Source organism: Eptesicus fuscus, chromosome 22, assembly GCF_027574615.1.
Source record: "Eptesicus fuscus isolate TK198812 chromosome 22, DD_ASM_mEF_20220401, whole genome shotgun sequence".
Taxonomy (NCBI): Eukaryota; Metazoa; Chordata; class Mammalia; order Chiroptera; family Vespertilionidae; genus Eptesicus; species Eptesicus fuscus.
Window position 1 is genome coordinate 6,255,477 of NC_072494.1, and position 26,401 is coordinate 6,281,877.

Below are 26,401 nucleotides of genomic sequence, written 5' to 3' on the forward strand. Positions count from 1 at the left end.
GGGCGAGTGGCCCCACGATTCGCACGTTGCTGCTTCTCTCTGCCGGGACCTGGCCCTTTTCCCCTGAGAGCCGTTGCCCTCTGACACCCACCCCGACACACTCTGCTCAGATCCACCAAGTGGGAAACAACTCAGACGCGCAACCGAAGAGAAAGGGCTGAGCCAACTCCTACGGCGACACGGGCGAACGCTCGGGACGTGCTGGCAGCAGGCATGTGAGGACGGCGGTGGGAGACTGTGTTTGGAAATATTGGTTTGATTAACGCAGCACAAAGACAGGCTTATCACGGGCAGGTCGAAGTGCGCGCCTGCAAGCTGGTAAGAGCCGGAAGTGCACCGAGAGACGTAAAGAGGTTTTTATCTACGTGGGGCTTTCCCTCCTTCTCCTTCTCCTCCTCCTCCTCCTCCTCCTCCTCCTCCTCCTCCTCCTCCTTCTCCTTCTTTCTCCTCCTTCTTTCTCCTCCTTCTCCTTCTCCTTCTCCTCCTCCTCCTCCTCCTCCTCCTCCTCCTCCTCCTCCTCCTTCTCCTCCTCCTTCTCCCTCCTCCTCCTCCTTCCTCCTCCTCCTCCTCCTCCTCCTCCTCCTCCTCCTCCTCCTCCTCCTTCTTTCTCCTCCTCCTCCTCCTCCTCCTCCTCCTCCTCCTTCTCCTCCTCCTCCTCCTTCCTCCTCCTCCTCCTCCTTTTCCTCCTCCTCCTCCTCCTCCTTCTTTCTCCTCCTCCTCCTCCTCCTCCTCCTTCTTTCTCCTCCTCCTCCTCCTCCTTCTCCTTCTCCTCCTCCTCCTCCTCCTCCTCCTCCTCCTCCTTCTTTCTCCTCCTCCTCCTCTTCCTCCTTCTTTCTCCTCCTCCTTCTTTCTCCTCCTCCTTCTTTCTCCTCCTCCTCCTCCTCCTCCTCCTCCTCCTCCTCCTCCTCCTCCTCCTCCTCCTCTTCTTCTTCTTCTTCTTCTTCTTCTTCTTCTTTATTTATTTATTACTTTTTTCCTTTTTTATTGTTTAAAGTATTACATATAGTAGTACATATATCTCCTTTCCCCCCCCCATTGACCTTCCCCCAGCCTCCCCTACCCCCTGTCACATGCCCTCATCCCACCCCACCCCCAGTGTCTTGTGCCCATTGGTTGTGCTTATATGCATGCATACAAGTCCTTTGGTTGATCTCTTCCCCCCCACCCCAACACTCCCCAGCCTTCCCGCTGTAATTTGACAGTCTGTTCGGTGCTTTACTGCCTCTGTGTCTATCTTTTTGTTCATCGGGTTATAATGTTCTTTATTTTCCATAAATGAGTGAGATCATGTGGTGTTTTTCTTTCATTGCCTGGCTTATTTCACTTAACAGAATGCTCGCCAGGTCCATCCATGCTGCTGCAAATGGTAAGAATTCCTTCTTTCTTATAGCAGCGTAGTATTCCATGGTGTCGATGGACCATAGTTTTCTAACCCACTCTTCTGCCGATGGGCATTTGGGCTGTTTCCAAACCTTAGCTGTGGTGAATGGTGCTGCTATGGACAGAGGGGTGTGTGGGCTTTCTTCTCCTATAAAGATTATGCTCAAATCAACAAGAAGCAGCAAATAAATCAATGTGAACATAATAAGCGGAGGAGGAAGAGTCTGCCTCGGTCCCCAGAGGACCACCCATCTTCTGAAAAGGGCTGGAGTGGCAGGCGCAGACGGGAGGGGTGGGAGCCTGAAGTGGGGAGTCGGGGAGCTGTGGAAGGAGGAGGCGGGCTCACCCAGGGGGAGCAGCGCCCAGAACCACAGAGGTGCAGCTGGGAGCATCACCCCTGGGAGCCCCGTGGGCCAGAAGAGCGATGTGGAGGGCGCCGCCCGGAGATGTGCATCGTGGCGGTTCTGGGACACCTTGCATCTCAGAGGACCGAGGCGGGACCTGGCCTCCAGGAGGGCCGGCCTGCGGAGAGAGCGCAGCCTTGCTCCGGGGGTGCCAGCCTGCAGGGAGCAGGCGGGTGTGAAAGGCGCCAACCGAGGCTCCCCTGGGGCCTGGGAACAGTGCCCTTCACAGACAGACCACGCTCCAGGCGTCTCCGCGGACTCCTTATCTCCGCGGCCCTCCACCCTGCCCTGCCCCCTCCCATGCTCCCCGTCCTAGTGGCTGGCACCACCACGCACCACGGCTCACCAGGCTGGGGGCCCCGGCCCTGGCCCTTGGCTCCGGCTCTCGCTCCGCCCTGCTTCGCGCCCTGAGCCGCACCCGCACGGAGACAGTCACCGTCCCGGCAGAGGCCAGGCTGTTCTGCCGCCCTGCCTCTTCCCTGCTCTTCCTTCCGCCCGGAGTCCTCCTCTACCTTGTCCGGATGCTTACCTGTCAAGAGTCCGCTTAAGCAGCGTCGCCCTCTGCGAACCCTTTCTGCTCAGCCCTTCCTCCCCGCCCCGCCGCCCCCCTGCTTGCCCTCTGTGCCCAGACAGACAGACAGCAGCGCCTCATTGGTCCTCGCGGCCCCACATCCAGCGCTGCTCCTGCACAGCTTCAGCATTGGATACATATTTCATGAAGAAGAAAAAAAAAAAGTGGCCCAGCCGGTGTGGCTCAGTGATTGAGCGTCGACCTATGAACCAGGAGGTCATGGTCCGATTCCTGGTCAGAGCGCACATCTGGGTTGCGGGCTCCATCCCCAGTGTGGGGCCTGCAGCAGGCAGCAGGTAAACGATTCTCATCATTGATGTTTCTCTCTCTCTCTCTCTCCCTCTCCCTTCCTCTCTGAAATCAATAATAATAATAGTAATAATAATAATAATAATAATGTGAAGGGCACTTTTTGGGGAGACAAAAGAGTTAATTAGATTAAGGAAACGAAGCCCACATGTGCCACCACATTTCTGGTGACATTTCCCAAGTCACCTCTACCCTCAGCCTTCTCCTTCCTGGAGTAGGGTCCCCTCTGGTCTCGAGGGCCTGCCGAGCGCCCCCACCACACGCACACACACACACACACACACACACACCACAGGCGCACCGACCCTCCCGGTCCCTAGTCTCTGAGCCGTGTGCAGCCCCTTCGCCGTCCGCGCGGGGCCATCCAGGAGTCGCGGTGGCATGAAATGCTTCTCACGGGGGTTATGTCATCCCGCTGTCAGGCTGGCCGAGCCCTTTGATCTCCGGCCCACACGTGGCAGGGGGGCAGCCACCCATGTCCTCTGCAGCAGGCTGGTTTCCAGGAATGCCCTTGGCCCTGGCCTGTGCCCCTCCCGCCTCCCAGTGAGAGCACTCCCCATGCCCTAGGTCAGCCACCCTAGCTCCCTCCCCCTGCCCCCTCCTCCCACCGCCAGGCACTCAGGAAAGTGAGGTCGAACCTGTTGGTCACCTTCTTGGCTCAGATGGTGAAGGCGCTGCTTCCGATCAGCTGGCCCTGTCTCCCGTCCTCAGCAGCAGCCTCACTGTGGGCCTGGGGGTGGGGAAACCCGGGACTGGAGTTCAGGGGTAAAAGAGAGGCTGGATCTCGCTGTCTGAATGCTAACCTCTCAGACAATGGGAATTAAAAATATATATATATATATATATTTACTGATTTCAGAGAGAGAGGGAGAGAGAGAAGAGAAACATCAATGGTGAGAGAGAATCATTCATTGATCTGCTGCCTCGTGCAGGCCCCCCACTGGGGTTTGAGCCCGCAACCCAGGCATGTGCCTTGACAGGGAATCAAACCCTGACCTCCTGGTTCATGGGTCGATGCTCAACCATTGAGCCACGCTGCCCGGGCGACAATGGGAATTTAAAAAAATCAAACCCAAAGGGCAGGCTCACCGGCGCTTTTATTTATTTTTCGAAATAAGCTAACTTAAGCCACGTGCTTTCCTCTTCAAAGGATGTGGAGTTTTGCCTCTATTCCAACTGGCTCTGCCCCTGCTCTCTGGCCTCTGACGGCCGTCCGGGCAAACGCACAGAAGGAAAGCTACCTCGGGCCGCACGCCAGTGTGCCGGGTGGGCAGGCGTGGCTTCTGGCCCCCGGCGGGAGGTGAGGGAGAGGTGCACAGATCTGGCATGCTGGTCCCCCACCCCCAACCCCTCTGTCCCTTCTGCTCTGGAACAGCCCTGAGAGGGAAGTCGAGGGGCTTGAAAGAGCGGGCAGATGAGAGAACCCTAGCAGCTCACGACCAGGGTGCACAGAAGCGCGCGCCCTCCCAGGCACTTCCAGGGGCCGGGCCGCTTCAAACAGAGGCCTCCTGGGGCTGGGTGGTGGGAACACGGGCTTCTCTGACTAAGACTTCTGGGGCCCAGAGGCAAGTATTTCACACTCTTCCCAACCTTGGACATCAACCAGCGGGGAAAGGGTCGCTTCAAACCACAACTTCTTTCTTGAATGAGAGACCTAGTGAGATTCTGGATATAAGGAGGTGGACTTGGGGGGCAGAGTGTGTGTGTGTGTGTGTGTGTGTGTGTGTGTGTTTCGGGGGTGGGGGCGATTTAGGAAAAAACAATGGAAAGACGTGAACTCTCAGCACAGTGGAGAGGAATCTGGCTTCCCGGAGTCGATCAAAGAAGTGGGGTGAGGTGGAGGGTCGGAAGGGTGTACCAGGGGGAAGCGAGGTGGGACGCAGCGGGCCAGGGAGCTTCGTGGCGTGGTGAGCCCAGTGAGAAATCCCAGGTGACCGGAGAGCCAAAATAACTTTTCCGAACATTTTAGAAATGTGACTTTAAATTGTTTGCTGTGTGATGTAATCTCTCCCCTGTGGCCAACAAATTTTCATTAAAAGTTCTGCTCCATGTTACAGCACTATTTTTGTGGTTGTTTTGGATTCGGGGTGGGAGCTGGAAGGAACAGGGGCTGCGTGCCCCATGCGAATTGATGGCAGGAACTAAAGAAACAGCCACAAGACCAGAATACTGAGCACAGCTTCGACGAGGCAGGAAACTAGAGCCAGAGGTAACCACGAACTCCAAGTCCCCCCAGGAACTCACAGAAATCCTGGGAGGCCATTGGACCTCCCCAGGACGTGGGAGTTCGAGCCAATGTCATCTGAATCTCAAAGGGCACGCTACCTCAGCTGACATTAGGCTGCAAATAGGCTTTGCCTCTCCAGCTGGACTAAGCCTTGCAAAACATAGACTGTATCACTAGGGCCTTTGCTATCCAGGGCCAGAGTGGGGACAGCACATAGTAGGGCCCAGTAAAGGCATGTGAATGGTCCATGGACGCCCTAGGTGCCTCACTGAGAACTGGCAGAGTTTAATATTTGGGGTTTGGGGGGCGGGGAATGGCACTGAAGCAGGAAAGCCATTCAGTCTGGAAACTTCTCCCCCTACCTCCATCATCTGACCCGTCAGCCAGCCCTATCCCCAATGGCTAGATAACATCAGCTCTGTGGCCTGGAGGTCTGTAAACAGGCAAGGCCCAGGGGAGACGGCGGTGGAGGAGGTCACACAGGTTGTGCAGAAACCACACTGCTCTGTGTCTGCCCACCCTTAGAGATCCAGGGAGGTAAACACTGCCCCTGGGTTCGGGGCTTCAGGTCCAAAGGTCCTGGGGCGGGGGCATTGGATGAGTGAGCTGTTTCGGGCCGCAGATGTTTCCTAGGACCAGCTGCAGGATGTGTCGCGTGGGGCTCGGGTCTTTGCTCTCAAGCATCCCCCTTACGCTGTTCTGAGGCCTTGCCTGGTACCCCACATCCCAAAGACACCCCCCACCACCACAGTTCTTCGGCTTCCCTGCAGGAACCACGCGCTGCTCGCAGGGCTGATGGCGCCACCTGGCGGCGCAGAGGGTCCGATTCACCCTGCGAGCTGGGAAGCCGAGGGGGCGTCTTCGGCGGCCCGGCCCAGCGTGGTGACGTCACGACAGCGCGCCTTTCCGCCCCGCCCCTTTCCCCGCCCCGGAGCTGCCAGTACCCGACGTGGCGTCACCGCCCTCTACCCTTACTTTGCGTGCGTGTGTGCGTGCGGCGGAGGTGGCGGCGCGGGCCAGTCGGAGCTCCGCGCTGCTGCTCCTGGGGCTCCTGTCGCTGCCGTCGCGGTCCCGCTGCCTCGGACGGCCCAGCGGACTCGGCGTCCGCCCCAGCTCCTCGGCCCCGGTCGCCGCTCTGCGCGGGCCCGGCGGGAGGGTGGGCGAGCGCGTGTCGGAGGGCGCCGCGCGGGCGGTCGGGCGAGCGCTCGGGAGCGGGCGAGGCGGGGGCGGCGGGGCGGCAGCGGGCCCGGCCGGCCGGGGAATGTCGATGCCTGACGCGATGCCGCTGCCCGGGGTCGGGGAGGAGCGGAAGCAGGCCAAGGAGATCGAGGACGCCGAGAAGTACTCCTTCATGGCCACCGTCACCAAGGCGCCCAAGAAGGTGCGGGGGCTCGGGTGGCGGCGGGGCCCGGACCGGGGCCTCGCGGGAGGGGCGCGAGCAGGGCCCCGCGGCGCTCCAGCCGGTCCGCGACTCCGGGGCCGAGGTTGGAGGGGATCGCGACGGCCGGGAGGGTGGCGGGGCGGCGGGGGGAACCGCCCCAGGCCCGTCCCGAGCTGGCCAGGCCGCCCCTGACCTCCCTTTCCTTTGTCCCTGGGCCCTGGTCCTCCGGGATCGCTCTGAAACGCGTCCCCGGCCTTTCCCGGATGAAGGGCCTCGGAGACGGGAGTGCGGGGGAGGTGAGCCCCCTGGCTGAGCCCTGGGACCGGCCCCGGGGGGTGGGAGTGCACAGGAAGCCTCCCCGCAGGTGAGGGGGGGAACCAGGTAGCGCCGCGCCGGGGGCGCAGCTGCGTGCTCGCTGGGAGGCCGGAGCCCCACGCGCGCGGGGCCAGCAGCTCTGTTATGCAGGTGAAAGCCGTGAGGTTGAAGAGAAAACTATGATTTTCACCTCCTTCGCTGGTCCACTTCTTCCACGCACGTGAGAACTAAGCATTGGGAGGTTGGTGACAGCAGACACGTCTTGGGTTACACGTTGATCGTCGAGTCAGGCGAACAGACGAGCCCTTGGGCTTCCCTGGAGCAGGGGCCGCGGTGGGTCGGCCGGGTGGGTGGGAAGACAGGATTGCTCATGCTTGACGGCAGAGCAAGTTTCCTCTGTTGTGCTGCGGGCTGAGCCCAGAGGATGTCCTTCTCACCCTCCTGCCCGGGAAGGTTAACCCGCAGCCTTCGGGGCTCTCCGTCTAACCAGCTCTGGGAGCGGTGGGACCGGGATCGCTCGCGCGCTTCCTGAGCATTTGCTGCCAACCACATCCTGACTTTCCACATACCTGGCGCCCAGTTAGCAGGAGGCCGGAGAACCTCTGCAGGCCCCGGGGGAAGCCGGGTAAACATTTCGTACGGTGTCAACACAGAGTGGCCGAGGCCGCCGAGGCCTGCAGTGTTCCCGGGCGCAGGGCTTGTGTAAGCCGACCGGCCGGGCTTGCAGGCTGGGCTCGCAGGAGCGGTTACAGCGCTTGGAGGCTCCTCCACCTGAACTGGTTCCGCTGTCATTCCTTTTTTTATCTTTTTTTTTTAAGGAATTAACCTAACACTCCAGAAATCAAGTGCAGGGTTGAAAAGACAGTTCATTGTTGTGTGCGTTAGCTCCATTTCCCCCACGAACTTAAGGTCTTACTGTAGAATGCCTTTTAGAAGGTTGGGGAAGGCCCCTTGATTCGAAGGGGCCCATCGAGCCTTCCTTTCAGTGCTCTGGGTTCAGCCCACTGCCTGGCTGGGGCTGTAACCCTTAGTAATCGGCACTGTTTAGAGACAGCCACAGCCGAGCTGAGCAGAATGCTTAAGGATAGTACCTTGGACGAGTGAGGGGAAAGGCTGGGAAAGGCCTGGTACCCTAACTCCGCCACCGCTTCCTCTCCCGGCCAGCCTGCCTTTTGTCTCCGCATTAGGCGCCTCTATTCGTACTTGCCTTTATATCACCAAGCCTTTATTCTCGCCAGTGCCACTATTAATAAGACAAAGTTTGTATCCTAGATCGTAAACTGCATAAAGGCAGGGACTCTTGTGCGCCATTGAACGCACTGTGCGTGGCTCTGTCCCTAGCGCACAGTAGGTACTCAATATTAATTGCACACCTGGCTAACTGGTATACTCCAGATGTCTACACGGCTGCCTACCAGGACTAGGTGCCCCTTCTCCCCCTTCCTTCCCTGGAGGAATATTGCTAATGTGTATTCTTGTCAGGCCAAGTGCTAATGACTTGAAAGACTCATTCCATTAGCTGACAGAAGCCGCCTGGGCCAGGAACGTGGGAAGACCCCGTGTGAATTTCCATTTGCTGGTAAATGTATCCCCGTGTTTCTTGTTAATCTTGCTCTCTCTGAGCTTTATTGTGTAGCACTTACACAGCACGATATTAAAGTGCTTTATGATAACTAATTACCCTCCCGCTAGTGACTATAAAAGGCATTTATTTCGTTCATGAGTTGGCTGAGGACTAGTCAAGGTCACGTAGCAGCAAGTCCCAGGTGATCGTGTTTTCAGAAGGGCAGCCGGATTGGACAGTATGACGTAACGCACTTTTGTGCCTCTGCCATGTGTGGATTCTGTGGGAAAGTATGAGGAAAGTAAGAGGAAAATGTAGCTTGGCGGTGCGGAATGGTGTGAGAAAAAGGCCTCTTCAGAGGGTGCTGTCCTTCACCTGTGAGGATTCCGATGTGGCTCTGGGCCAAGTAATTTTGGATCATTCCAAGCCCCGAGGCCCCTTGGGAAAGGAGGACATTTTCGGTGCCAGTCAGAGGCTGTAGGTCACTTCAGGGTGACCTTGCTGGTCCTCAGCTCAGATTCCAGTGTAACTGGTGAAGTTTTATTCACTTTGAGGTAGAGTGGATGTCCATCAATTGAAAGCATAGGTATTGAGGTTCTTCTATAATCATTCAGTTTTAGATGCCTTGGGGCTCCCACAGTGCTGTGTAGATAATAGGACTTGTTGGTTTGATTGTTGACCTGGGTGTCTACCACCTTAAGCAAGTGAGCTTCTGTGCCTCAGTTTCCTTACCGGCCAAGTAAGTGCTTTTTGTTTGCAGCAGGGGAAATAGGCACAGGTTGGAACCAAGCAAAAGTGGTTTTTGTTGGTTTTTTAAGAAGTCTATTAGGGGGCAGGAGTGGGGTGGAGGGGGCCAGTGGGGGACAAAGGGGAACATTCGTAATACTTGCAACAATAAAGACTTTTAAGAAGTCTGTTAGTATGTTACACCCCCTCTTTTTGGTGAGCATTTGAGCTGCTTATAGTCCAGGACTCATACAATATAGAGAGGAAGTCAGAACTATAGAAATTAGCAAAAATATTGTTAACCCTGAGGGCTAAGATGGTTGGTGAGGCCGATCATCACATGTAACTCAGAGCTTCCTAGGAGCCCGAGGATAAAAGGAATCCCAGAGGTACAGTCTTCCTAGCAGACATGGGAACGAATACATAGCAGTTCCTGAGGAAGACAACTTGGGCTGGCACTCGGTTCCAGCGGAGGTTTTGTAGGACATGAGTAGCTGTAGTATGCTTCGGTAGTAAGGCTTGTTCCCGGTGGTCACTGGTGCTTTCAGATGGTATAACAGGGGATTTGGGGTGAGAAAGGAGTCCTTGAGTTGTACTGAATAGTGTGAGAAAAAGGCTTCTTTCAGAGGGTGCTGTCCTTAACCCGTGAGGATTCCGATGTGGCTCTGGACCAAGTAATTTTGGATCATTCCAAGTCCTGAGGCCCCTCAGGAAATGAGGTCATTTCTGGTGCCAGTCAGAGGCTGTAGGTCACTTCAGGGTGACCTTGATGGTCCTCAGGTCAAATTCTAGTGTAACCGGTGAAGTTTTAAACACTTTGTTTGGGAAAAGGTGGATGACCATCCAAAAGCATAGGTATTGAGATTCTTCAACAACAATCACAACTGTCACCGCTAAAGAGGATCCTTGTTGAACATTGGCAGTTATCAGTCACCGAACAAGTCCGCTGGTTGCCATCACCATGGGTGTTGATCCTTCTGTTCCTGCCACTTTGTGTGGCAGAGGTAATAGCCGTTCTTGGGCTTTTAGAAATGGACATGGTATCAATCGATGTCCCCCCTAGGGTGAGCCCAAGCCTCCAGCTTGTTGATGGAACTAAAATAGACGTGTTTCTCTGGAAGGCCTCGCAGGACGCTTGCTCTTCTCTGCACCTCTGAACATGTGGAGGGACCCCAGGGGGAACATGAGGCACTGCCCTGGGAGTTCTGCAGTCAGACTTGACCAAACAGTGCAAGAGGGGCAAGAAGAGAAAGAACACAAAAGAGGTTACTTTTGCTTGTAGGATATTCTCTTTTTAAATAAAGCATACATATCAAAGGAGTCAGCTAAACCTAGGACACATCCCAGGTAGAACCCCAGTGAGTACTAGTTAGATGTTAACCTATTCGGTGGAATCTTAGTGCAGTTTTACAGCATTTACACCGGTTCTTCGAATCACTGAGAAGAGATTTAATAGGTTGACCTCTATCTTTTCCAGACACCATTAGTGTGTCTTGATTCTCTTTCATGGCGGTCTCTGACCAGGCCTCAGAGGTGTAAGAAGATCCTATCTTGTTTAGATTTCTCCACAGATAGGGATCACCTCTCTTTTTCTTACTTGATTCTGTTTAGTTAGTGCAACACTAGTTTCCGTTATCACTTTGTTCTAAGTTCATTAAACTGTTAGCTTGTGGCAAGATTACAAATGTGGGCCATTTGTTTTATCAGGAGGATACAGATTAGATCCAGTGTGTGTTATCCAATGTGATATTCTTCTGATGGTGTTTACGAAGTTTTTAATATATTTTGATACATGCAGTGTAAGTCTTTAGTTGCCTGTGACACCGAGTAAGTTTACTTTGTTACCTCATGTAGTTATGGTCTGTAAACAAGTATGTTAGTGCTTTCTTGAGCCTGTCATATAAAGGAACTGGCCAGTAAAGGAGAGTCATTTATACCAATCTGTTTCTCAAATTTGGGGATCTGAATATTAGAATTTTATTAAGAAGGGCCACCCTTACTTTTCTGGGTTAATATTCAGAACATGGCCTAGTGAGGCGGGTCAGAAGCAGCCCCTCATGTATGAAGAACGACATATTTGCACTGACCAGAGTTTTTTCCCAACCTGAAATCTGAGAACCCAAACTTAAGGACAAATTCTTACCACAAGACTCTTATCAACACTCTCAGTGCCTTGCATATGGTAGCAGTTAAAATTTCACACAGAATTGTGGTCACTTTTTCTCTTCTGATTCCATATTTCCCTTTGACTCATTCAGGAAGTTTTCTTGCTCTCCCGCTGTTGCTTGCCTGTTACATGAAATGTGTTGAACTTTCCCTTTTTGTTCCTAAAACTGAGTAGTAGTGCAGGACACAGTGTAAGGCAAGCACTTGACTTTTAGAGTCAGGTTTACCTTCAGTCTCTGCCATCTAATAGACTTGGAACTTTGGACCAGTGACTTAAGCTGTCTGAGCCTCATTTTCTTCCTTTCTGTCATTTTTTTCTTTTCTTTTTTTTCTTTCTTTATCTGTAAATGACTTTATTTCACTCTCATTCTTGAGAGATAGTTTTGTTAGGTACACAATTTTAGGTTGACATTTATTTTTCTCAATACTTTGAAGGTATGGTTCCATTACCTCCTGGCCTAAATGATCACTAAATAAAAGTCAGTTGTCCTTCTAATTATTTATTTGCAGGGGATCTGTCCCCTACCTCCCCTCCCCCCTTTTAAAGCTACTTTTAAGGTGTTTTTTACAACTGCATATGACTGTGGACAAGGGCATGGACTTTGAGCCTCCATTTTTCTATCTGTAAAATGGGGAATAGTGATAGCACTACAGGATTGTCAAGGGGAATAGCATTTAGTAAATCTCAGTGTATTTACTCTCTTATAACTAGGGTGACCATATATCCTGGTTTGCCTGGTACAGTTCTGGTTTATGCCTCTTATCCCAGCATGTTCTTCAATGAGTACCTTCTTCCACATATATATATATGATATTCTTAAAGAGCTAAAACAGAGCTGTTTCTATTGGGACATCTTTTCAACAGGAAGAAAATTTTTCCTGACAAAAATGTTATTTTATGTAGAGCTGACACCTATAGAGCACTAGAGTAGTTGTTGATTTCCAGGAGGCAGAGAGACAATGGGAGACCTCAGAGCTTGTGATCGAAGTGGGATCGGCGCTACCCAACCACCGCATAGAATGTGGGTGTCTGTCAGGCATTGAGCTAGCTGAGTCCAGGAATCTATTTCTTCAATCTGCATTAGTTTGGGAATCTTCCCAAACTAGAATCCCAGAATTATGTGAAACCATTGCAAATACTCCTCTGAGCTATGACTTTATCTTCTTATGTAATCACCTCAGATCTCATCTCCCTTCCTGCACGGTCCTCCTCCAGGCACTGTTTCTCTGCTCCAGACAGCCTGCTCCTAATTGTGTGTAACAGTTTCTCCTGCAGAAATGCGTGGCCTTTGCTCCACAGCAATTACAGAACCAGGGTGGAACATGCTGGCCTTGGTTGACATTCAGATGGGTTTCATTTTTGTTCTTATCTCTGTTCATTTTTTCTAGAGGATTCAGCCCAGGGTCTAAATCTCAGAATGTACATAATGATTGGTACTTTTAACAGTATACAATGGGCCTTAATCATTTACTGCTCAAACAGGACACAAAGTGAAAAAGCTGAATGAACTGGTGAAAGGTAGTATTTGGAGTGCTGGGGTAGAGTGGAAAGAACGTTGACAGAACCACACATCTGGGACTGTCCAAGCATGTTCCTGCTTTCTTTTTTTAATTAAAGTATAGGTGACATACAATGTTATGTTAGTTTCAGGTGTACAACGTAGTGATTCGACATTTATATACCTTACAAAATGATCCTAAGTCTAGTAACCATCTGTCACTGTACAAAGTTATATTATTGACTTTTCTCTGTGCTGTACATGACATCCTTGTGACTTATTTATTTCCTAACTGTACCTCTCAATCCCCTTCACCTTTCTTGTCCAGCCCCCACCCCCTACTCTCACCACACACACACACACACACACACACACACACACACACACACCCGCAACCATTAGTTCGTTCTCTGTATCTATGAATGTTTCTGTTTTTGATTCCATACATAAGGGATATCACACGCTCTTTGTCTTTCTTGTCATGAAAGCCCCAGTGCCTTAGCTACTGTGTCTCCGTGTTCAACCTGTAGGGCTGAATGGGTTTAACATGTTCTCCTTGACCAGTTCACTTTGGGCACCCGGTACCCAGCTGTGTGCTAGACTGAGGCTTAAACAGGAGGGGCTGGGACTGCTCACGTCCATGCTGCTCATCATCATATACGAACTGTCTCAGGTTTAGTTCTTGACAATCTGAAGAACTGCCCAGCCAGAGCAAGCCCTGTCGATACAGTTCCCTTCTCCTGACCCTGCGTGTGTGCAGTGGCGTCAGTGGATCCCACGGAGCTGTGTGCTCGGGGCCAAGGGAAAGGCTCCCGTGCTCCGCGTGGTGCGCGGTGCGCAGCTCTGAGCTGGACGGTGAATTGGTGAGCGGCAGGATGAAGGGGTTACGGCCTGGAGGGTATGAGTGTAACCATGTTTCATATCACTGTGCTTTGAGTACTGTCAGGATTTGGAGAATGTTTAATAAATGTCTCCCACGCTCCTCGTCTTTAATTGGTTGTATTAAGGTGAACCTCCGGGACACAAGTTTCCGTGGACTTGATGGGAAGGACCTTATCCTTTTCCCACAGCACTGGCTTGACCTCAAGTCAAAGCTTTTGGGCTGTGACCTGTTCCCATTCATGATCTTAGGATCCTGACCTCAAAAAGGGAGCCTTCAGGGAAGTTGGAGGACAGATTCTGCGCTGCCCTCTTGAACCACACCTCGCACATACGTGTAGTGTGCAGTGCCTGCGCACATGCTGACAGTGCTTGTTTGTTGAGCAGAATGCTGTGACATGATTTCCCCAGGAGAAGGTGGTGGCTTTGGCTTACTTCCCCCTTCAGTTGGCTGGGTTGTTTTTCCGATTTAGACCTCCCAAATGGACGGTGATGGAGAACCAGGAGCTGCAGATGAGAAATTGATGGGAATTTTCAACATCTTAGTGGATCCCTAGATCCTGCCCCAACTACCTTAACATGTAAGGTAGGAAGGAAGCTTGAGAATACGTGGCCCCAGCTTCTTAGCTCAGTAGCTTGAGAACCACAGGGCAGCAGGCCAGAAGCTTAGGGGTATCCTTAGACACAATAGAAAAAGTAACTTGACATTTCCATCAAGTTTAAATCCTTAGCATTAGGGACTCTGCCCAGAGTTGAAACTGGAAGTCTGATTTTCAGATGCTCTTGATTAAAGAAAAGAGGCTTACCCTTAGGGTGTTTGGGATTTGGGGGACCAGTGGTGAGTTGAACAGTTCCACTTTGGAATGTGCGTTGAGTCCTGGAAGTAATAAACCACAGCTCTGCCCGGCCGCGGTGAGCAAACTTCTGATCCTTCTCATTCTGCAACCCCGGCTGCCCTTCTGAACCAAAGGCCGAGCTGGATGTTCAAAAGCTGTATATGCCCTTGTCTTTGAAATATACCTTCTTCGGACCTGCCGCCGTCTGGGAACGGGGCCAGTGCTTGTCCTAACCAGGAACTCAGACTCTAGTTGGCACCGAGGATCTTGTGTGTGACGTTTCCCTCGAGTATGTGACCTCGGCAGGATTCGGGGGAAAGGGAGACCTTCGGAGTTCTGCAGCTTTGGAAATAGAAACAGGTGCTTCGTGGAGAGGGCAGGCGCGTTCATTTGTTCTGGTAACTAATTCCATTTCCTGTGGTGGCCAGGTGGCCTCCACCTTCCAGATCGGTGCTTGAGTTTCTCGTGCCCAGACTTCTTAGGAAGCCAGACACGAAGGTTCCCAATGTTCCGTTCTTATGGCGAGCAGCCCAGCTGGCTTGTCGAGCTGGATTAGATGAATTGTGAATGTCAATTACACTGATCAATACAGTGGCCTTGGTAACAGACTTGTAGCTGCTCTAGAATCTGTTTACTTCACATTTGTAACAGAAAAGAGACCAGGCTGGCTGGGAACATGATGTTCTGAGAGTAATAAACTGTATTGTGAACCCAAGGAAAACGCGTGCTGGGGGCACTGACCCCGTTGCACCCCTTCCCCAGGATTTTCCAGAGGGACGCCTCACTCTGGGGGTGCTTCCGTTCTTATTTGCCAGATGAGGGTGAACTGAGGACGGCAAAGGCTTGGCTTTTAGTGAGATGGGTTTCCGAACCATAAAGGTTAGAAGGGGAGCATCCGTGTTGGGAGGCACCTCAGTTCTCTGCCTGGTTTGTACTTGGGAGTAGCGAGTTGATGAAACTCGTCTCAGCCTTTGCATTCAGGGGAAGGAACCCCTCCTATCTGGGGAGTAGAGGTTCAGATTCTGCACATTCCTTTCTGACTCCACAGGGAGGGGGTGAGCTGCGTGTGGGCATGTGTGGAATGAGAGCACCTTGCCAATCGTTACTGAGTTTGGACGAGGCCATTGTGAAAACAGTCCCTCCCTCACACCAGCTCTGTCCTGCTTGAACCTGCGGGTCCCTCCGATAGATGGTTCGTACCTGACAGGCGGAGGTGTTGCTAACGGCAGATTCTCTCCTTCCTTTGGCTTATTTTATCTCTGAACGAGAGTAGCTGCCCCTTTGTTCCCTGCATCCCTGGAGTGGCTTTCTCAAAGCCTGGTAAACTGGGGTGCCGGAGTTTGCTTTTTCACATCCTGCTGGGGTTGTCCCAGATCAGTGCTTCTTGAGGAGTGGGGAGGAGTGGAAGCTATCAGTCATCTAGGGAACTTTTTCAAAATATGTGTGACCAGGGCCCTAACCCAGACCTACTTATCAGGATGGGGAGGGGTTGAGGGTGAGGGGCAGGTAGAGGATGTGATGGTACGTGCATTTTAAACAACTCAAACTTGACGAGCCCAGATTTAGAACCCCTCTTTTAGATTGTGTAGCAAGGCTGGCCAGAATGGTTAGGAAATCTGACATTGGCAAGGCGAGGCAGCTACCACCTATCTTGGATGACTTTGGCCTTGAGGAAAAATCTTGTCCCATGTGAGAGGTCCTGAAAATAACCTATACTTAATCGTTCTTCTTTTCCAAGGTGTTCAGAGTGAGCTCTGACCAGAAGTCACGCTGCCCCGTGTCCCAGCCTGTGATGGGCACTTAGAGTACATCAGTGAGCAGGACAGTGATTCATATCCTGTGCGGCTCACATTCCTCTGAGGTTATTGTTTGGCTCCCGTAAGTCAGTGTAGCGGTTGTTCATCATTTGGGGTTTGGAGCTCTATCAGAGCTGTTTGCCTTCCAGAAATACGGACGTATATATGACAGTCTGCATATAAAGGGGAGTTGGCAGCCTGAAGCCCATCCAGGGACCCCAGTGACACCTGGAATGCGTGCCTGGGATTGAGAATGTGGTGATTGGCTTAAAGCCAGGCCAGGGGTTGGGTGCTTAGGACTGTTAGCGCCTGGCCAGACCGGCTTGTCGTCTCTTCACCTTACAGCCCAGGGCATTTGCAAAGATCCTGGTGGCGTCTCTAGAAGAAGTAAGGAGAAGAATGGCTTGGCCTCCACTAAACCAGTGGCATTCCTTGAGTCTGTGTTCTTTCTGAAATCCTAAGAATGATCTGACTCCCTGTCCCCATTCCCTACTTCTAGTTTCTGGTTGGCTGAGCTTTTTGGACTCAGTGGATTAAAAATCAGGTCAGACTATGAGGATCTCCTTAACATGATAATTTATATTATGAATTCCTGGGCTAATAGGGATAGTAAAAGTATAAAGCTCAGCAGAGGGCATTTTAATGAAATTCTGGCTTCAAAACAGAAGTCACAGAAGGAACTGATTGAGGTGCTGAGGAAACAGTCAAAGAGTAAAGATTAGAGAAGGATGATGGGGAAAAAGGAGGGCAGAGCTCAGAAAGCCAGTTGACTGAGCGGGTGAGACAGGTAGCCAGGAGGCAGGTTCCTTCTTAAGCCAAAGTGAGTGGATTTGAGACCCAGACCAAAAAAAAATTTCTTTTTAGTCCTGTCACTGTTGTTTTATTATCAAATAAGGATAAAAAGGGGAAGGCTTTCTAGATACCAATTTTAATGTCTCTCTTCGAGGAAAGATTGGTGTTTGACCTGAATGACCAAACCCTGCCGCAGGGTTCAGACAGTGTGTGACATGTACTCCAGAAGCATGAATGAAATTCGGTTTGGGCACTGTGAGAAAGAATTCTGTGGAACAAACCCGGCCAGGTTTAGAGGTTGGAGCACAGCAGGCATGCCGGGTCCTGTGGTAGTTCTTCCTTCACCTCCCAGGAATCGGACCTTCCGTGTAAGGAGGTGGTCTGTTTCTCTGCCTCAGGTCTAAGGCGAGCTTTCCACACCCCAGGGAGGGATTGCTGAGTCAGCACAGTATTCAAGGTCTTTCCCAGAGGACCAGGGGCTCCAGAAACTGCTCTCCAGCATCAACGTATGGAAAAACTTCTGCTAGGAACCTCCAAGCTGCTGTTCTATAAGGGCACCTCATTCTTTGCTCAATGGTGCATTAAAGCCAAGGCTACCTAATCTGCGGGGAAATAATCACACCCCATTATCTTTATTTTTTTGTTTTTAAAGAAGCCCTTTAACCTGATCAAACTTGTGATCAGCTTTAAGTAAAAGTCCTAATTTACTGGTGGTTTTTACTTGTTATTTTTATGTCAAGATTTAAGCAAAAATGGTTTGAAGATATATAGATCAGTGCTGTTCAAGCAGTGTTCTTTATTGGTAAAAATTTGCTGAATAACTTTTCCTATACAAATTTTGATTTTGACTTTTGGTTTGCCATACAGCCTAAAGCAAGAGATATTTGTCCTTGGGTGTCCGCCCACTTTACTCACTAGAAAAACGGCTGTTCAGAAAGCTCTAAATGAAGAAAACCCAGACTTACGTATTCTGGTCTGGGGGTGGGGGTGGGGGGGTTAGTGTATTCATTCCGGAGCAAAAGGTAGCTCTTCTTTTTAAATAGCCTCAAAGAAGGTGCAGGCAGCAGTTCCTTTCAGCCAGCTTGCTTCTTCCAGGCTATCTAAGATCCTGATTTACTCCTGAGACTTTTTCCTAAAATTGAACATGTATATCTCAATTTAGAAAGTCAAGAAGGATGGCAAAGATTGCCTCTCTAGAATGAAAAACACGGTTAGTGTTTGACGTGACTAGTTCTCTTTGACAGATTCCTGTTCATGATGGTGTCTGTAGTTTCTCCTTTGGGGCTTTTTTGTGTTTTGTTTCTGAGAGCTGTGGACTCTGCAGCCAGCTGATCTTCAGAGTAATTTCGCCTTGCCCCTTGGACTTGAAAACATCCAGTGTCGCTACAGAACGGATTCTGAAAGGTCCATTCCACTCTCAGGGCCTGTTACCACAGAGTTCCTATTTCACATTAAGCCTTTAAAGTCCGATTATTCTATTCAGTGTTGAGTTTTGATGGCTTCTTCCTCCCTGGAGCCTCTACTTTATGGGACTCGGTGGATGCTGACTGAACAGCCGATATGCTTTCCATCTCATTAACTTTATTGGGTGTTAGTCTAGGGCTCAGGAAGCTGACCTGCATGGACTCGACGGCCACTCGCTGGGAGCGGCTGTAGCTCCGCCATAGGCTGTTTGCACGGGCTTGCATGTTCCCCTCTAGTTAGGTACGGCCTTCCCAGGTGCTGCGCTGACTTGCAGGGGGGTGCGCTCACTCAGGCAGACGTGAAGAGGGTTTGAATCTGTAAGATTAGCTGGCTTTCAGTTTCACTTAAGGTAGACCTCCAGCTCAAGAAAAAAGAATTACTCTTGCACGCCTCTACTCTTGTTTCTGCGGGTGGGCTAAGGCATTACACATATGGCATGTACTCAGTCTGTGGCCACCTTCCCAGATGCCAGGGAGACTCCGCCTTCCTTCTGGAGCTGTCCACTATCGCTTGTTTCGGAACGAACTTCTTTCCTCAGAAAAATGTATTTGAAGAGTTCAGACTGACCTGTTTGTAAGCAGTTGACAAGTTTTCATCTTAAAGAATATACCAGCATATCTTGCCAGTTGAACTTCTCTGTGAGAGACCAAGATTGTCAACATGAGAAAAGAGATACAAATAGGAAGAGTTAAAGCTAAAAAAAAAAATGGTCATGTGAAATTTGAAATGGAAATATCCATACGAGCTCATGAGTAAAACAAGGTGGATTTCTCTCTCGGCGGAAAGAACTGGAAGCACTGACACTTGCGATGGCAATGAGCAACCTCCTACCCAGGTGTCAGCTTCACAATGCCATTCCGCACTGGAGGAGGTCAGGGCTCCGTGAGAAATGGCTGATGCCACGTCTGCAGCAGAGAAAGAACAAGGTGGGCCTGGTGGGTCTTATGTCCAAAAGGAAGGAAGTGCTCAAATGGGGTCATGTCCAAAGGTCAGGAGGATCAGCTGGAAGGAGGCCCTCCCCCCCCCCCCCCCCCGGGCCCAATGTGGGACAGTTACACTGCTTGTAATTGAGTGTAATCTTGAATAAAAAAAAATATGAATAACGAGTTAAAAAGAAAACGTGAGGGAGAAGAGAAGCTTTTTTTTTTTTTTTTACCAAAGAATGCCAGGTAATAATATATTTAGAAGGAATAATAGAAAAAAAAAATCATGATTCTATAAGCCACCCGCCTCCCCCAATATAACCCGTTCAGGCAAGGACTCTGACCAGATGGTAGTCACGAGGGAGCAGGACATTCGCAGGCTGACAAGTCTCACTCCACTAATGAACCTTCACTTGCAAAGGAGAAGATGCACCTTTCCGACACCGACGGCCTCACTGTAACCAAGGCTTCGGCCGAGTGTCACGTTCAGTGGAACAGCCCGATTCTGTGTCCTGAGATGATGCAAAGTGAATTATACAACATTGTCCGTGAGATACTCCTGCCAAAATGTTAACCTTTCTAATCAAACCTCAAAACTGAACTTCCCATTACAGGAAGGAAACAGTTCAGAGAAAGAAACCTAATGTGGAAAATGGAAAGATTCAATCGAGGTGGAGGGCATAGAGGTTTCATTATACTATTTTTCAAAAAAATCTGTACATTGAAAGTTATAATAAATTCAGAGAAATTTATTTATTTGTTCTATTTACAGCAGTGGTGGTGGTGGTGAGCTTGCGGGGGCGGGGGCTTTGGTGTATCGCTAAAGTTATAGGCATGTTCCAGGAACCTAGATTTCTTCAGTCACCTGTACAAAAAAAAAATTTTTTTAATGTAGACTTGATGACAATTCCACGTCAGGCACAGAGAAGAATGGCTGACATGTTTTCATATACTATTGATGGTGGTTTGAGGATGAGGAAAATACGGACAGGTCGATAGCTAAATTGACATTGAAACCTCGTCCGGGTGTGTGTTATGCTGTGTTGTACGTTGTGATTTTCAAAAGATTAGGAAGCCCTGCCCTGCCCCACTTGTAGCCAGTAACCTCTTTATCTGACTGTTGGCAGTTGGCAGCGCAGATCACTCATTTCCACTCGGTCACGTCGGGAGATAATAGGAGCAGTGAAGTGTGTTGTCTCGTGTGAGGAGAATGGAGTGGCTGTTAGGGTAAAACTGCTCTTTGGCACAGGTTTCCAAGCTTTATGCTCTTTCCTCACCAGTAAGTGACTCAGCAGTGTGGGCCCTGGTGTTGCCTCTCCCTTTCCTCCCCCTGACGCTGATGAAGCATCAAGTCGAATCCCATTTGAAAGGAGTGTTCTGACTGGAACTGGATTCTAACAGTATGTGTTATGTCCTGTTCCTGTTGAGACACGGAGACGGGTGGAGTGGGGGAGAGACATGTGTGCTGTGATTAGCTTGCCCATTCCCTGCTCCCCAGAAACTCAGGCCCCATCTGGGGTAACTGGGAACTTAAGAAACTTGAGATGGGACTGGAGGACCTGGGTGCTCGGAAGACTGGTTTCTGCTCTGGGAACAGAAGTGACTGACGGGGGCTGCAGATCGCTCCATGGCCTGAGCATGATTCCCTTGATATGAAGTGTTTTCTAGGGGTGTACCTGAAACTTGTCAGGAAGGGGGTGCCCTTCTTTTGGGGGACATTTCTTTTATCCAATTGGAAGTCTGAAAGATGTTTGGACTTATATAGTTCTTGTACCCAGAAGTTGGTGTTTGTTGATTACTGTTCCTTTGGATCCACTTGAAATGGGAATCAGACCGATCACTGGTAAGTTCTTCCACCGGTTTAGGCTGACAGCCATACGCTCTTCCTTCCCTCTGAGGACAGAGCCAGTGAGGAACGAACCTATAGACTCTAGAGAAAAGGTAAGTTGGCCAGAAGCTGTGTGAGAGGGCCTACAGAGGATGTGCTGGGAATCTTGGGAGGTGCCATAGCACACTGCTTAGTAATTGACCTTGTCCAGCTTTCTAGCTTCTGATAGTCACGTTTTTGCTCATTGCTAAGTGTTAGCTAAGAAATATGCTGACTATAATTTTTAAACATAAAAATGTGCATGTTCCTAAAGTAGCAGTAAAATTCTGTGACAAAACCATTTGTGTTGTCATTAACCTCACTGTGGGTCAGCACATGTACAGGTTGGAAGGGACCACCTTTCCTTTCACCAGTCTTCCTGGAGTGGCACTGGGCACTTAGTTGGCGCCTACCAAACGTGCTGACTGAAAGAATATGCTCCGTGAGTATCGTCCTGCTCACCATCCCGTGGCCAGTGAGTCACAGTGGGATTTTGGTAGCTTTTCATTCTCATTCAAGAGCTAAAAGGCAAAATTGGGTGGGGCCTGGGAAGTGAGTGTAACTAAGCTATTGAACATGTGAGTAGCTGGATCCTGTGGTTGTGGAAGTAAACTCAGTTTCTTATTGGCATCCACTGCATGTGGTATACACCATTCGTCTTCTCTGGAGGCTTACAGCTCTGGGGGTGCCTGTGATCCCTTTTTCTTGGTGAGTTCTGTGCAGCAGTTCTTTCTGCTCACTGGATATAGCACGTTAAATTGGCCTGAATTTAATGAGTTCTGAAGGCACAGCTGTGGACGTCTGTGGTTGGAGAATGGGTCAGTCGGACCTTCTAGCCTGTCTCGGGTGTGGAAGTGCCAGTAGTTCAAGAATGAAGGCTGGTGTGCGCGGTGTGGGTAAGGCTGTTTTATGGGGTGGTGAAATTGGATAGAAACCAGACACAAAGTAGTTCTGTAGCAGGACTTTTTGATTTTCAACTACCTAGCTCCTTTTCCTGCCCCACTTCCCCACCCTACGTCATCTTTAGTCCTAGCATTTCCCTGCACGTCTGGGTTTGAAGAAACACTGCAGGACACCAACGAAGACTTCATGATTGGAAGAAATTGTGATAGTGCGAAGTAATGTCAACAGAACAACGTTGCAATCATCTTGGGCTTCGATGCAGGGAGGCCAACCCAATTAGAAGCTGTTAGAGATCCGGTTTCACTAGAGAGAAAACCTGTGACGTCCCAAAGTTGCTTTTGACAACAGTGTTTTTATTTACACGGTGAAGATGAACAGCACTCCCGGAGGTACTGCGCCAAGAGAAAGACCGAGCTCCCGGCTGTGCGGCCACAGTTGGGATACAGGTTCTCTGCAGCCTGGAGGTTTGGGCTGGGAGAGGAGCCGAGGTCCTCGTGCATCTTTATAAGCAGTGAACAGATCAAAAAGCTACAAGACGAGACAGCCACCCAGTCCGTGTCGTGACTTGAGTTAGCATTCCGCGCACTTCAAGGATGGACCGCCTTTATCATTAAGGGCTGGGGTGTGCACTGCTTTGTAAGCTACTTGCCGCACAGTCTGATATGTTTAGGTGGGAAAGATTCGCTAAGCTTTAGGCGACTGATGAACTTTATTAATACAAGGTGGACTATGACTGTTCGGTTCTTAGGGTGCTGAAGAAACACACTTCTGTCTTGCCACAGCTGCCCCTCCTTTTTATTAAAAAAAAAAATTGCAAATGTTACTGCAGTTCCCTCCCTCGCCCCTGGTAGGTGGTGTCTGGGAACATACCGGAACCTTTTGAAAAAAGATGCGCAGGGGAGGAAGCCTTACATAACAGCCTGGCCAAGAGCAGCTTCCCGATAGGCTGCCGCAGGAGGAGCAAGGAGAGGAGCAGAGGCCGAGGGAGGACGGGCTGCCTCCAGGGAGTGTTCAGCAACCGATGATGGTCTCTTGACTGTGTTTTTTTCCTGCCACCAGAATCCGGGGTGAAAGTCATTACCTTGGTCCTGGATTAGTCTCTTCAGTAAAGCTAGCTTTGCTGACTGCAGTCACGTGAACGTGCAGTGGGAAATCCTGTGCAGAAGGCACACGCTGAGCTGTGGCCACTTCAGTGAGGGGAGGTTTTGTATGTGTTTTTGTTTTAAGAAAGGCAGTTGTGCTTTTGACATTTAAACTATTTAAAGTCCATTTAAATTTAACCATGGAGAGGAGAGCTTACCCTGGGAGAGCTTACATTTCCAGAGATGTTTGCTGAGGACTTAGCTTAATGGATTCTCCATGGGAACCTGTTCAGGTTTAGTCAGACTGGGAGGGAAATCCAGCCCCTTCTGCTTTCCAGGAGCTGAAGTTTACAGAAAGGGCTTATCAGGGTGTGAATAGGACTTCAGGAGGAAGGTGTAAACCATTTATAGAATAAATTCATTCACTTGAGAAACACCCATTAATTTGCCTTTAAATAATGTTAATTATAAGCTATTTGCTGTTTATTAAAGCCGTTTTCCAAGTATCTTTAAACAATGACCAAGGTCTGGTTTATTTCATTTAAGGAAGTTTTTAATGCAGCGTTTACCAAGTCATTATTTTCTCCTACCTTCAAATTAGTCCTCATTAGCTGGAATTGACTGTGGTGTGTATGAGTGTTTTAATTTCTCTCTCATTAGAATAATCTGGTATTTTACTAGATCTGGGAGGTCTGGGGTACTACCTTGGCTTTGTGGAGGGTAGGTGTATGGTTGGCCTCTGACCCCAGTGCTCATCACCATCAAGCATCTTCGCGATTCTCTCCAAAGAGAAGACCATTGCTAACTTCAGGATAAGAATGTGTTACAAGAGAATATTCTGAGAACAAGAAAAAACAAGCAGAAGCAATATGAGATTATGCCTGTGTTTGGGGTTTTTTATTGAGTTAAGAGGGCAGGGTAAAGGGTTTAATATGTCAAGGTTATAAGAGGAAAGAAAACTTCATGGAATATGGAAGGAAAATTTGTGAAATTGGACAGAAACCAAAAGAAGTTGGGTCTTTATCCACCTCTCCCCCCAAAAAACAATTTCTGCTGAAACAATTGGGCAGAGACAGTATTAGCATTCGGGGAAGCGTCAGAAGGTAGCCTCTGCCTCTCCTCCTGTCTGGCGGGGACGAGGGGGAGCTGCTGGCTTTGTGGTGGGAGCTACATGGTAACAGCTTTTAGGGAGGACAGTGTATGGCCTTAAAAATGGAACCTTTCATAGACTCCTTGTAAGCGTGCAACCCTTTTGTCTTCCTCTTACAGCAAATCCAGTTTGCTGATGACATGCAGGAGTTCACCAAATTCCCCACCAAGACAGGCCGCCGCTCTCTGTCGAGGTCCATCTCGCAGTCCTCCACCGACAGCTACAGCTCAGGTAGGTGAGGGCCTCAGGCACTGCTCTCTCCTGTTCTGGAGCCGGAAGCACGTTCTCTCCCAGGGCGCTTATCTAGAATCTGCAAACACCTCCTGTCAGGGCTGCCCGTCTCGGTGCTGAAAGCTGATCATTAGTGGTTGGGCAATGGGAATGTTCCCAGCCAGCCTTGTCGCTGGGGACGCTTTTGTCATCTTGAGGCTTTCTTCCCCAGCCTGTCTCGGTGTGTGGTCTGTGGCTGTGCCTGGCTGGTAGTTCTGGGAGGGTTCCCACTCCCACGGTCGTCTGTTTATCCGCCCACATTACCAAAGGAGAAAATCAATGGTGTTTTGGCTGACAAAACTGGCCTTGAAAAGAGGTGTACTTTGAAAGCACAATCTCTGATCTTTAGATAAAATATACCCTGCCTCCTGTCTTTTTCGTTCTTGTCTCCAAGAACTGCTTGAATTGTACCAGTAAAGATTAGTATATTCCGGCTCCCTTCATTTCCTGCGTCATCCTCTCTGCTGAAGTATCCTCCCCATTAACCTCTGGAGTGGGAAAGACTACGCGACTGTGGCTCCAGCCCTGTTTCTTCTTAGTTCTTCCCTCCTGACTGAGCCCCGTGGAGGTGGTCCTTTTTAAAAAAAATACAGGTTGTTGTTTTTTATTGTAGAGAGAGAGGAAGGGAGAGTGATAAATAGAAACATTGATGAGCAAGTAACATTTGTCGGCTGCCTCCTGCACTCCCCCTACTGGAGATTGAGCCCGAAACCCGGGCATGTGCCCTGACCAGGAATTGAACCAGTGACTTCTTGGTTCATGGATCAACGCTCAACCACTGAGCCACACCAGCCAGGCTGTGGTCTTTTGCGCCCTTCTCACCTTTAGAATGGGTACTAGAAGGTTCATTGGAAAGGACGTAGAAGCTGAGGGTTTGTGTGCCGGAGATGCACAGCACGGGACGGTGCAAGGGGCCCCTCATTCAGCCCCATCCCCCCTTGTGCACAACTTAGTATAAAAGCCCTCGTAAGATTGTCTTTCCACTTTCGTCCGTATTTGTGACTCTCAAAGTGTGGCCCTCCGAACAGCAGCAGCACCTGGTAACTTGTTAGAAATGTCAGCTTTGGGTTCCACCTGAGACCTGCTGAAGGGGTTTCTGGTGGTGGGGCCTCGCCGACTGTGCTTTAACAGACCTTCCACAGATTCTGATAGATGCTTTAGGTGCTTACGTTTGAGGTGGTAACCTATGGAAGTAGTATTCCTTCTGTGCCCTAAATTATTCTCCCATTCTGCCATGTCTAGTTCCCATTCAGGTGGGAACCAAGTAGCCGATGCTCTGGGACTCACTAGACCTGTGGCTCCTCGTCGCAGGCGCTAACGGCTGAGTATCACTGGGGTGGTGACAGGGCCTCGGCCCTGAAAGGTCCAGCAGTTTCATCCCCCCGTTTATCAGGCCCAGGGAGCAGACCTGGGAGTGAGGACCCAGTGGCCGCAATGAAGAGTGTTGGCCTAAGTGAAGTGAGAGTCCTTGGGGGCCGCACTCTGTGGAGTTGGGGCCATGGAGGTTTCTCCGTTCTTGTTTCTCTCTTGCCTGGCTCTAGCTGCGTCCTACACAGACAGCTCTGATGATGAGGTCTCCCCTCGGGATAAGCAGCAAACCAACTCCAAGGGCAGCAGCAATTTCTGCGTGAAGAACATCAAGCAGGCAGAATTCGGACGCCGGGAGATTGAGATCGCAGAGCAAGGTAAGGGAAGGGAGTGGGCAGGGACCAGAAGCAACCACTCACTGGGCATCGGACCCACACAACTTGAGGCTTAAAAGCTAACTTGAAAGTCTCGGGGAAAACCCAGTATCCTGGACTGCTGTACAGTCGCATCTCTGTGCGGGGCTTCAGCCTCAGGACTCTTGTCCTTGTCCTGCTTCCTGTTCTCAGCATGTGGTCATAGACGTAGTTTC

General features: G+C 50.3%; 1 protein-coding gene across 3 annotated transcripts in view; it reads left to right on the forward strand.

Moving 5' to 3' along the window:
• Window positions 1-5,876: 5,876 nt before the first annotated feature.
• Window positions 5,877-26,401, forward strand: part of AHCYL1 (adenosylhomocysteinase like 1) — a 31,696-nt gene continuing 11,171 nt past the window's right edge. The window contains exons 1-3 of one of the 3 annotated variants that reach the window (XM_008147129.3): window positions 5,877-6,272; window positions 24,354-24,465; window positions 26,046-26,189. In XM_008147129.3, the coding sequence (XP_008145351.1) occupies window positions 6,153-6,272; window positions 24,354-24,465; window positions 26,046-26,189 (376 nt within the window). In that variant the 5' untranslated portion in view covers window positions 5,877-6,152. Of the gene's footprint in view, window positions 6,273-20,664; window positions 21,076-24,353; window positions 24,466-26,045; window positions 26,190-26,401 lie in introns of those variants that run through there. The other 2 variants (XM_008147128.2, XM_054712312.1) reach the window with 2 other exon arrangements.